The sequence below is a fragment of the Suricata suricatta genome, chromosome 13 (genome assembly GCF_006229205.1).
Source record: "Suricata suricatta isolate VVHF042 chromosome 13, meerkat_22Aug2017_6uvM2_HiC, whole genome shotgun sequence".
Taxonomy (NCBI): domain Eukaryota; kingdom Metazoa; phylum Chordata; class Mammalia; order Carnivora; family Herpestidae; genus Suricata; species Suricata suricatta.
The window spans coordinates 3,343,495-3,353,817 of record NC_043712.1 but is presented as its reverse complement, the minus strand read 5'-3'; the positions used below and the strand labels follow the sequence as shown (position 1 = coordinate 3,353,817).

General features: G+C 56.4%; 1 protein-coding gene across 1 annotated transcript in view; it reads right to left on the bottom strand.

Moving 5' to 3' along the window:
• AK8 (adenylate kinase 8) overlaps positions 1 to 10,323 on the bottom strand; it is a 118,863-nt gene that overhangs the window by 92,485 nt on the left and 16,055 nt on the right. Inside the window, exon 5 of the mRNA XM_029921050.1 lies at positions 9,522 to 9,590. Within this exon, the coding sequence (XP_029776910.1) occupies positions 9,522 to 9,590 (69 nt within the window). The remainder of the gene's footprint in view (positions 1 to 9,521; positions 9,591 to 10,323) is intronic.

Genomic DNA, 10,323 nt, shown 5'->3' with positions numbered 1-10,323 from the left:
CCTGCCAGGGACAGCCCCGGCCAGCTGAGGCGGACACAAGTCAGCTGCGGAGCCCATAAATCCCATCCCTGATGCTCGGAGGCCGCTGCCTCTTCCTGGGTGGCAAACGGCCCCCGTCTGATAGGGACCCGGGTGACTGGGCCCAGCTTTTCCTTCTCCAGCACAGGCTGCGGGAAGGTGACCATACATCACATTTCTTTTCCTCAGCCAGGTATGTTCTCACCATGGCCTCCCAGCTCAGTCTGGAGACCCAAAAATGCCTTTGTCAAGGGGTCTGCACAGCACCAGGGACCCTGGCCCGGCAGCCAGGTAGCCAAGAACCTTGGTGTGGCAGTGGCTGAAGTGCCCTGCCGTCCTGGCCACGGGTCCTCTGACCTCGGCTTAGTCCCTTCTGCCGTCTGGGCCTCAGTTTTTCCTTCTGTAAAAGTTTTTTTTTTTTTTTTTAAGTTTCGGTATAGGTTTTGAGAGACAGAGAGAAAGCACCTACGAGCACACAAGCAGCAGAGGGGCGGAGGCGGGGGAGAGAATCCACCCAGGCGTCCCTTAAAACAGTGTCTTTAGAAATCATTCTGTCTAAAACATTTTTCAAAAGAAAAATGTTTCTTACATTTATTTATTTTTGAGAGACAGAGAGAGTGCTCAAGTGAGTGGGGGAGGGGCAGAGAGAGAGGGAGACACAGAATCCAAAGCAGGCTCCAGGCTCTGAGCGGTCAGCACAGAGCCCAATGTGGGGCTCGAACTCACGACCTGGGAGATCATGACCTGAGCCCAACCAACTGAGCCCCCCAGGTGCCCCATCCTGTCTAAAACCTTTTACAGAAAGTGAGGCCCCTGGGTGGCTCAGCTGGGTAAGCGTCCAACTTCAGCTCAGGTCATGATCTCATGGTTTGTGAGTTCGAGCCCCGTGTCGGGCTCTGTGCTGACAGCTCGGAGCCTACTTTGGATTCTGTATCCCCTGCTCTCTCTGCCCCTCCTCCACTCATGCCCTGTCTCTCTCTCAAAAATAAATAAACATTACCAAAAAAATTTTTAATCAAGTGTCCTGGTGGCTGACTCCCATTCCAGTCGACTAAAGGCATGACGAGGAAAGACACAGGAGGTCTGCGCACAGGGCAGGTGTGGAAGGTGGTTCTCAAAACCTTGACTCCTGGAGGCTCAGGGCACAATGCCACCCTTGGGGCGCCGCAGCTGAACTCGAAAGGCTGTAGTGGACCACGGCCAAATGGGGAGCTGGAAAGCACTGATGATGGAAAGTGATTTGAAGACGCGATGAGGAAAGTCATGAGACAGGTCCCCACAAGTTACAGAAAACCGAGCCGGGGCAATGATCCGAAATATTTTCCCCAGAGAAGCCCTAGGACCAATATGTTCCTGTCGCCAAAACCTGTTGAGACTCGACGGCATAGTCGAGTGTATTTCCAGCGCCTTCCCCTCCCTGGGCCAACAGCCAGTGGGGCTGAGAGTCCACTGCCGGGCACGGACTGGGCAATCAGCCAAGTGGCATTCTCTCATTCATTCACTTCATGAGCATCTCCCAAGCTCGGAGCCTATGCTGGGCACCACATGAGGACCGGGCATTCCGTGGGGAGTCGGACAGCGGGGGCCCCTCCCCTCACAGAGCTGGGGGTCCAGAGGAGAACAGCACGAGGCTGTGAAGCCACCTAACAGGGCACCCTGCCTGCCAGGGGCTCGGTGAGCTCGGGGGCCTCCCTGAGGAAGTGACCTTACCTGAGAGTGAGGGCTGAGAAGCGGGCGGGGCCTCAGGCAGTGACAAGAGCGTGTGTGTCCAACTCCTACTGCTGGGTATCAAACTCACGGTGTCAGTGGCTTAGGTGGCACGTTTATTATCTCAGTTTCCGTGGAGCGGGAGTCTGATCATGGCTCAGCTGGGTCCTCTGCGGGGGTCTCACAGGGCAGCAAGCAAGGTGGGAGCTGGGCTGTGTTCTCATCTGGAGGCTCGACGGAGGAGGAATCCACCTGAGCTCCTTCTCACTGCGGGCAGGATTCCCTCTGTGCTGCCCTGGGTCTGAGCGGGGGCCCGGGTTTCTCGCTGGCTGGAGGCCGCCCTCAGGAGCCTCTCCAACACGACAGCTTACTTGTCAAGCCAGCGGGGAGGATCCGTCTCTCTGGTCCGCTCAGGCAGTCTCATACATAATGTAACACCATCACGGGAGTGACCCTCCTCACTTTCGCCTTTTCTGTGGGTCCTGCTCCCACTCAAGGTGGGGGTTACACAGACGTGGACACCAGGGGGAGGGACCCCCAAGGGTGTGTGCTCCACAGTGTGCAGAGGCCCTGAGAGGGGCCACGCAGGGGAAGCCAGAGGGGGCGTGAAAGGCAGCGGACATGAGAGGGGCGGAGAGACAAAGCCGGGTGGCGGGCAGGCCCAGGCCCCGGGCGCTCTGCGGATGGACACCCAAGGAGGGTGGATGGCTGCCGAGGCTCTAAGCAGGAGAGGACACCATAACATTTGCTTTACAAAGACAAATGCGGGGTGCCTGGGGGGCTCAGTGGGTCAAGCCTCCGACTCCGGCTCAGGTCACGATCTCACGGTTCGTGGGTTCGAGCCCCGCATCGGGCTCTGTGCGGACAGCTCGGAGCCTGGAGCCTGCTTCGGATTCTGTGTCTCCCTCTCTCTCTGCCCCTGCCCTGCTCACGCTCTCCCTCTCTCTCAAAAATAAATAAACATTAAAAGAAAAAAAAAGACCGACGCTTCCCTAGGTATAAATTAGAAACATCCTTCCAAGGAGTGGTGACCTCAGTTACCTCCAGGAAGGAAGCTGGTGGCTGAGGGGACTTGGGCGCCATTTGAATTTTGAGCCCAGGTGAATGTATGGCGGTCGAGAAACGAATTTGTCCATTTTTTAAAGCTGTCCCTGCAGCAGCAATACGCAGAAGGGGCCAGGAAGAACACAGGGTAGCCGCGGGGAGGGATTAGGGATTAGGGACCCTAAGGAAGGAAAGGGACCTCAGTAGCCCAACCCCAGGACTCCCGAGAAGAAAGGACTAGGAATCTCTTTGGGATTAGACCCTTTTCCTCCAAATTTCCTCAGCTCGCTGCCTCATTTCTTAGCTTCCCTCTGCCCTTAGAGACGTGGCTCTCACGGACAGGTGGCCGTCCCTAAAGAAAGGCCACGGCCCCCAGCAGGTAAAGCCCCCCTCCTTTCCATCACTCTAATACAAAGTGCTAATTTCTCTTTCTCTAACTCATTTGATGGTCACTTCAAAGAGATTCTTCAAAGAGATTGCATTAGACCAAAAAAAGGAAGCGAGAAGAAAAAAAAAAAAACCCAACATTAACTACAGAATCCTGATGGGTTATGATTGCATTACTTTTCCCTGAACGCTGGTCCCTGCTTCCTTTTTGTGCTCTAAATTACCAATTCCAGTCCCTGTGTAGCCAAATAATAATAATTACCATATAAATGAATATGCATATGTGTCATTTTCCTCCCTAAAAGCAAGAAAGCCTGTTTATTTTGGATGAGGGTTTGTTTTGTTTCTGAACAACCAAAGCACATAATTAGGAACCTCACCTCTTGCTCTTGAAATTCTGTCTCCACCGGGAAGAGATGAAAAAGGTACGGGCTGCCCCTTAACGCTCAGAAGAAATTCTGAGACAAATTAAAGGAGATATTTCTTTGCTCCACAGGTAACAACGGCTCGGACAGGCTCAGGGTCAGAATGAAGAGGCCAGAAGGGGCTTCGAGGCTGAGGCCGAGCCCGGCCTTTCACGGATAGAGACCCTAGGCCACGTGAAGGGGGGGGACACGGTGTGCACTGGGGAGCCAGGAAAGGAAGAGAGTGGCCATCAGCAGGACCCCGTGTTTGCATTTCTGCTCTGGGCCGGACTGTGGGGGGCCCCAGCAGGACACCCAAGCCCTGCACCCCAAATGCAGTGAGGGCAGCACCTCCTCCTCCAGGCTGCGGTCAAGACGCTCCAGGCCACGGATGGGCCCTCCGCCCTCCGCTCCCACCGGCGGTCTCCATCGATGGCCTCATGCACAGGGGCCCGGCGCCCCTGCAGCGTGGTGCTGTGGGCCAGGTGCCAGGCCAGGCGCCCCAAGTCGTTGGAGTCCAGGCACCCTCCAGCCCCCATCACCAACATAGTAAGAATGGTGATCACTAATGTCGTTACAAATACCGAATCAAGAGTATTAAATCAGCCAGAGTGTTCATTGTGCATAACAGAGTCATAGAGCACAAGAGAACTCATAATAACATCACTTGCGGTAGAACTGATAACGCTAATGGTGAATACTTTACCGTCTTGATGACGGTGGCGGCTCTTGGCAAGGACCAGGGACACCTGGCTCACGCTCCGTCTACACCACAGGGGCACAGGGTGCGCAGAACAAACTTTTAGATACACTCAAGAAGGTTTATGCAAGTTGAATGCACGTTTCAGAGACTAACCTGGTCACTGAGGGCAAGACTGGGCTGTGCAGCTGAAGTCACAAAAGTCACAGACAGACCACCATCTTTGCCCCAGAAGCCATGACTTACCGTACCCCTCCCCCCAGGGACTTACAGAGACTTAAAAAAATAAATGGTATGAACGAAGCAGGCCAGTCCAGCTGGAGCCTGTGTCCAGACCCAGTGCCTGGATCTCCCAGACAGGAGTTCAAAGCCCGGGGAACCCAACCCCACGATTCCACGCTCTGAACTCCAGGTGGAATGCTTACACACCAGAAACATGCAGTAATTTATGAAAATAACTTGCACCAAATGACACTTCCATGTCTTGAAATCGGGTTCTGTAAAGATGGGTAAAGCCTGACCCGAGGCCAAAAGGAGGGTCTGAGTCAAGAAGCTGAGTTTGTCCACCTGCCTGGGAGACCCAGGGCCCTTCCTGTTCCCAGGCTCAGCTGGGGGGCGGCCAGCCTCTCCGGCACCAAGGCAGCCCGGGGAAGGGGACACCCTTGGCCCTGGAGCAGAACAGCAAGGACACCGCAGCTCTGCTCCAGCTCCTGGATCATGAGGCGGTGAGTGTGGCATCGAAAGCATCTTCAAAGGAAAGCTGGGGGCGCCTGCGTGGCTCAGTCCGTTGAGTGTCCGACTTTGGCTCAGGTCATGATCTCGCAGTTTGTGAGTTGGAGCCCCTCATCGGGCTCTGTGCTGTCAGCACAGAGCCTGTTTTGGATCCTCTGTCTCCTCCCTCTATCCCCTGCCCCCACCTGCACTTCCTCTCTCTCAAAAATAAGTAAACATTAAAAAAAAAAAAAAAAAAAAGGAGACCTGAAGCAGGTGTGGGAAGCCGAGAACCACCAGGGAGCGGGGACAGCATGCGGCTGGGGAGCCGCTGTGGCTGCGAGGAGCCCGCATGCCCGGGGCGAGTGAGATTCCTGGGGAGGACCGGCGGTTACCCGCCTCCACAGCTAAGCGCGCCCTGGTCCCGGGAGCACTTGGCATCCCTAACCAGCCCCACGTGCGACGCTGTCCCAGCTCTCCCTGAAACGCAGCCGCCATCCCGCTGCCAGGTTCCAGTCCGGATGACTTGGATGCACTCAGACCAAAGGAGCAACGCCCAACATTCAGCCAAACGGGGCCAGCACAGCCCCGAAGTGGGAGGAACAGAGAACGTGCACGCTCCCGGTCTGGCCATCCGCGAGGCCAGAGTTTAATTCAATGTGGCAAACTCATAATCAATTATGGATTAAGGCATAGAGCGTTTTGTACGGAAAGTGCCGGCCCATTTCTGGTCGTTTAGGAGGCTCTCCCCTCCCCCTTTATTCCTGACAAATGACTGTTTCCGCACCTCCCAGATGAGACAGGGAACCTTCCAGAGGGCGACAGATCGGTGGGGCAGTTTTAAGAAGAACGGCTTTGAGGTCAGATACGAGGGCGGTCCGGGCCTCGTTCTGCCGGCCACCTCACCCGCCCTCCCCAGCTCCCCGCCCAAGGCAGCCCGCCCCACACCGCACCAGCCGCATCTCCGGAGGTCGCTCTAACAACCTGGCTCTCCAGGCCTGGTTCGTGGCCCTCACGGCCCTCCTTTGGGCCTGCAAGGCTGTGTCCAACTGCAGCTGAGGAGCTCAAGACCAAGGACCCCTAGCTCGTGGGGGGCTGAGGCGGAGGGGGAGGGCCCGGCAGCAAGACCATGCGGCACCTGCAACAGGCGCCCTCCGGGGTAGGGGAAACTGAGCCAGACGGGCTTGGGAGCGGTGACAAGTCAAGCCCTCCAATGAGCCTCTGGCTAAGGGGGCCTTTCTTCTAACACTGCCGGAAGGTGGGGGTGGGGAAGGGACTTTATTGGGCACATATGGGAGAGAGAACCTTGACAGAAGGCTGTGGGCAGGGCAGAAGCGGGGCTGGTGCTTGGACAGGGACAGGGCTGGGGAAGGGCTGCCCAGCCCCATAGGCCTGTTGGGAAGAAGACACTGAGGCCAGCCTCTGCTGAGACCTAACCCAAGGGGGTGGGGGTGGTGGTGGGAACTGGGTCTGGAGGAACGAAGGTCCCTCTCCTCCTCGGGAAGGCCCGAGAGATGGCCGGGAGGGGCCCTCACGTCCAGCCTGGGCAGTGAGGGGGGAGCCCTGACACTCAGACAGCGGGGAGATTTCCGTGTGTTTCTGTTTTCTGTTTCCTCGCACCCCAGGCCCCAGGCAAGCTTGCTGAGGCAGCAGTGCCAAGGGGAGCCCGCAGGTGCCTGAACTCTGAGCGGGGAGAGGGCCTTCCTCTGCAGCCCCTAGAGAACGGGACAAAGCCCCTTCAGGTTTCCCTCCCTGTCCTCCTGCCGCTTGGCCCCAGTCTCAGGTGCAGTCGCAGGAAGCCTGTGGCAGAGCAGGGTAAATAAAGTCTCAGCTTTCTGGCCAGAGGACCCAAAACGGGAGCACCAGGGAACTGGGCGTTACCATGGGAACGGCAGAGCAAGGAGCTCAGTTGTCTGTGGACTCGTGGACTCCCCCCAAGCTGTGTGCGCCAGGGTCCGACCCCAGACAGCTCTCTGAAGACACTGAGAGGTGAGCCACAGCACAGACAGCTGCCTGGGCACTGCCGAGCGGCACACACACGGCCCAGAGCTGCAGGGAGCCACATGGCACTCACAGAGCCTTTGCACTCAGAACCGAGATGGGAACCACAGCACAGAGAGGCTGCCAGGAACTTGCGGCCCGAGCCCAAATGAATCAATTGCCCATGAAGACAAAAATATCAATGCCTACCATAGGATTTAAGCAATACTGGGAGTCTCACATCAATAAGACAAGTGTCCAGGACACAGAAGCACCCGGCACAAGGACAACCAGGAAAATCTCAGACGTCAGACATTGCCACCGACACGACTCGGGAGCTGGAGTTAGCGATGACGCTGAGGTGGCTGGCTTTGAGCCACGATGATGATGACGAAACTCAAACGAGTAAATGAATGGACAAACAGAGAGTTTCCAAAACAGAAGACGGTGAGAAGAGCCCAGTGGAATTTTGAAAACTGAGAAACCTGGCAATTCAAATGAAAAGCTCACTGGACGGGCCCAATAGGAGAAAGAGATGGGAAAGGAGGGCCTCAGTGAGCTCATCATCCGATCCACGGCAGAGGCAGAAAACGGAGCCTCGGTGACCCTGCGTGGGCCACGGGTCTGCTGCCCACAGTCCTGGGGCCTCGGGAGACAGCGGGGAGAATGGTGCATACACTAGCTGAAGAAATAATGGCCGAAGACTACCCAAGTTTGGAGGAAAATGTAAACTTAAAAATTCAGAGAACTCAACAAACCTCCAAAAGAACGAATCCAAAGAAATGCACGCCAGCCATTTGGCCAGTGAACTGTTGGAAACCGAGAACACAGAGAACGATGTGGGAGGAAGCCGGGGAAAGGACGCACGGCCTGGGCGACTGTCCTCCCACCGGAGACCGTGTGGGCCGGAAGGAGGCAGGACCCTGCCAGGTGTGCGGAGGAAGAGCCGGGCATCTAGAACTCTGAACCCAGGGACAAACATCCTTCAAGAATGAAGGCAAAAGGGGAGTCTGGGTGGCTCCGTCTGGTAAGCGTCTGATTTCGGCTCGGGTCTCATGGTTTGTGAGTTCAAGCCCTGCTTCAGATCCTGTGTCTCCCTCCCTCTCTCTCTCTCTCTCTCTCTCTCTCTCTCTCTCTGCCCCTCCCCTGCTCACACTCTGTCTCTGTCTCTCAAAAATAAATATACATTAAAAAAATTTTTTTTAAAGGAATGAAGGCAATAGAGACCTTCTCAGCTGAAGGAAAACCACGGGAGTTCACTGCCGGCAGACCTGCTCGGAGAAGTTTTCCAGACAGAAGGGACCGCGTGCAGCGTTAGGGATGAAGGGGGAGCATCGGAAAAGGTAAGTGTCTAGATAAACAGGACAGACTGCTCTTCCCTTGAGTTCTTTAAAATAGGTGTGATGGCTGAGAGCAAAACTGGTGACACGTGTAACACGGAGGGCGGGCACAGGCTCAAGGAGGGGAGGGGACTATGTCAGACCCTCTGCCCCAGACGGCACAGTGGCGACTCTAAATAGATTGGGAGAGCTACGTCCACAGACTGTAATTACTAGATCATCGCTGAAAAATAAACTAGAGAGAGATACAGTTAAAACCACAGGAGACAGGGGCGCCTGGGGGGCTCAGTCGGTTGAGCGTCCAACTTCAGCTCAGGTCACGATCTCACAGTTTGTGAGTTCGAGCCCCGCATCGGGCTTGCTGCTCTCAGCGCAGAACCTGCCTCGGATCCTCTGTCCCGGTCCCCCGCCCCCGCCGCCGCCTGTTTTCCGCTTGTACTCTCTCAAAAATAAATGCTTTTTTTTTTTAAACACACAAGAGATAAATTAAAATGAAATACCTTAAAAATGTTCAAATCAGTGATAAATTGGACTTTGTTAAAATTAAAACCATTTGCTCTGTGAAAGCCACTGAGATGAAGACAACAAGGCTAACGGGGGACTAGGAGTGAGGTCTAGAAATCACACAACTGCACAACCCTCAGTTTCCTCATCTGTAAAATGGGGGAGTCAGAATGCCGGCCCCACGGAGTTCCTCTGAGGTCCAAGGGGTCAGTGTGTGTAAAGCCCTCCCATGGCACCCGCTGGTCCTGTTGCCCCCTATCTGCCCCTCTAGATCCCCCACCCCTGCCACCCCACGCCCCAGGGGGCTGGCCCCCATGGACGGGCCACTTCACCTGGACACCTGCCCTCTGGCTTCACTGGGTCTGGCAGCAGGGAGCCGGGTCACCCCAGTTCTCCCTCTGTCCCTCCAGCTCCCCACGGGGCTGGTCTCAGGTGCCTGTAGGTTACCTGAACTGCCCTCGACTTCCACAACTGTCCTTTCCTTGAAGGCTCTCCTGGGACCCTTGGGGCCAGCTCTCTCCTAAGATCCGCAAGGGGCGCCCTAGATGCTACCTTGTAATCCGGCTCCGTCCAAGGTGAAATCCACGCCCTGAGCTTCCCTGTGCTCCGGCTCGTCTGTTTCACCTTCTCTGCAGACCCTGGCTCATCTCTGCGCCAGGACCTGAACCCACGCCGCTCCCGCTCCCTTTATCTGGTCGCAGAGCCCCTCTCCCCGAGGGTCCTTACTCGCCTGACACAGTCCTCCTCGCTCACGCGCTCCTGAACCAGTCTGATGAGCAGTGTGCTGGGCACCGTCTAAAGGAAAGATGACACACAGAATGAGGGCCGAAAGGACGTGTGACCGGCAGGCTGGCTGGGCTCAGCTGAGCACCAGGAGCTGGCTGTGCAGGCACAAAGGTTGTCCAGTCCCTGGCTGATGGCCCAGTGGCCTCCGTGAAGCCCAGCCCTCCCCTGCACTCTGTGCTCCCCGCCACACGTGCCCACTGACCTCCACGCTCTGGCTTATCCTGGGCGCCCCCCCGGGCGCTCCCCCCACCCCACCCAAGTGACTAGGTTCCCTCGGATCCATGGCCCAAGTGCCACTACCCACAAGCCACCATGGCATTCTGGGTAACTGGCTCACCGGGCAGGGACAGGATGGAGAAACAGGAGGACGAAGGCTCTGAAGCCCTCAGACAGAGATTCCAGAAGGTCATGTCTGGTTTCAAGAGGACGGGCCAAGTGGGTAAAGTTCCTAGGGAGACCCTTGGTGGGGGTGCGGGTCGATTGGTCGGGGACTCAGACACTCATGATTTGGGCCCTGGCCACCCGCTGAGTGACATTGGACAAGTCTTCAATACTCTGAGCCTCAGTTTCCTACTTGAAATGAGACGAAGACAAGGTGCTTCAAAGAGCTGCCGTGAGGATAAAATGAGATGCGGCCAGGGCTCAGCGCCGTGGCCAGGATCACCCCTGGGCACCCTGGGCACCTGCACGCTGCTCCCTCCCCCAGCAGCTCTGCCCAAGGGGGACCCTGAGGCCTGGTCTG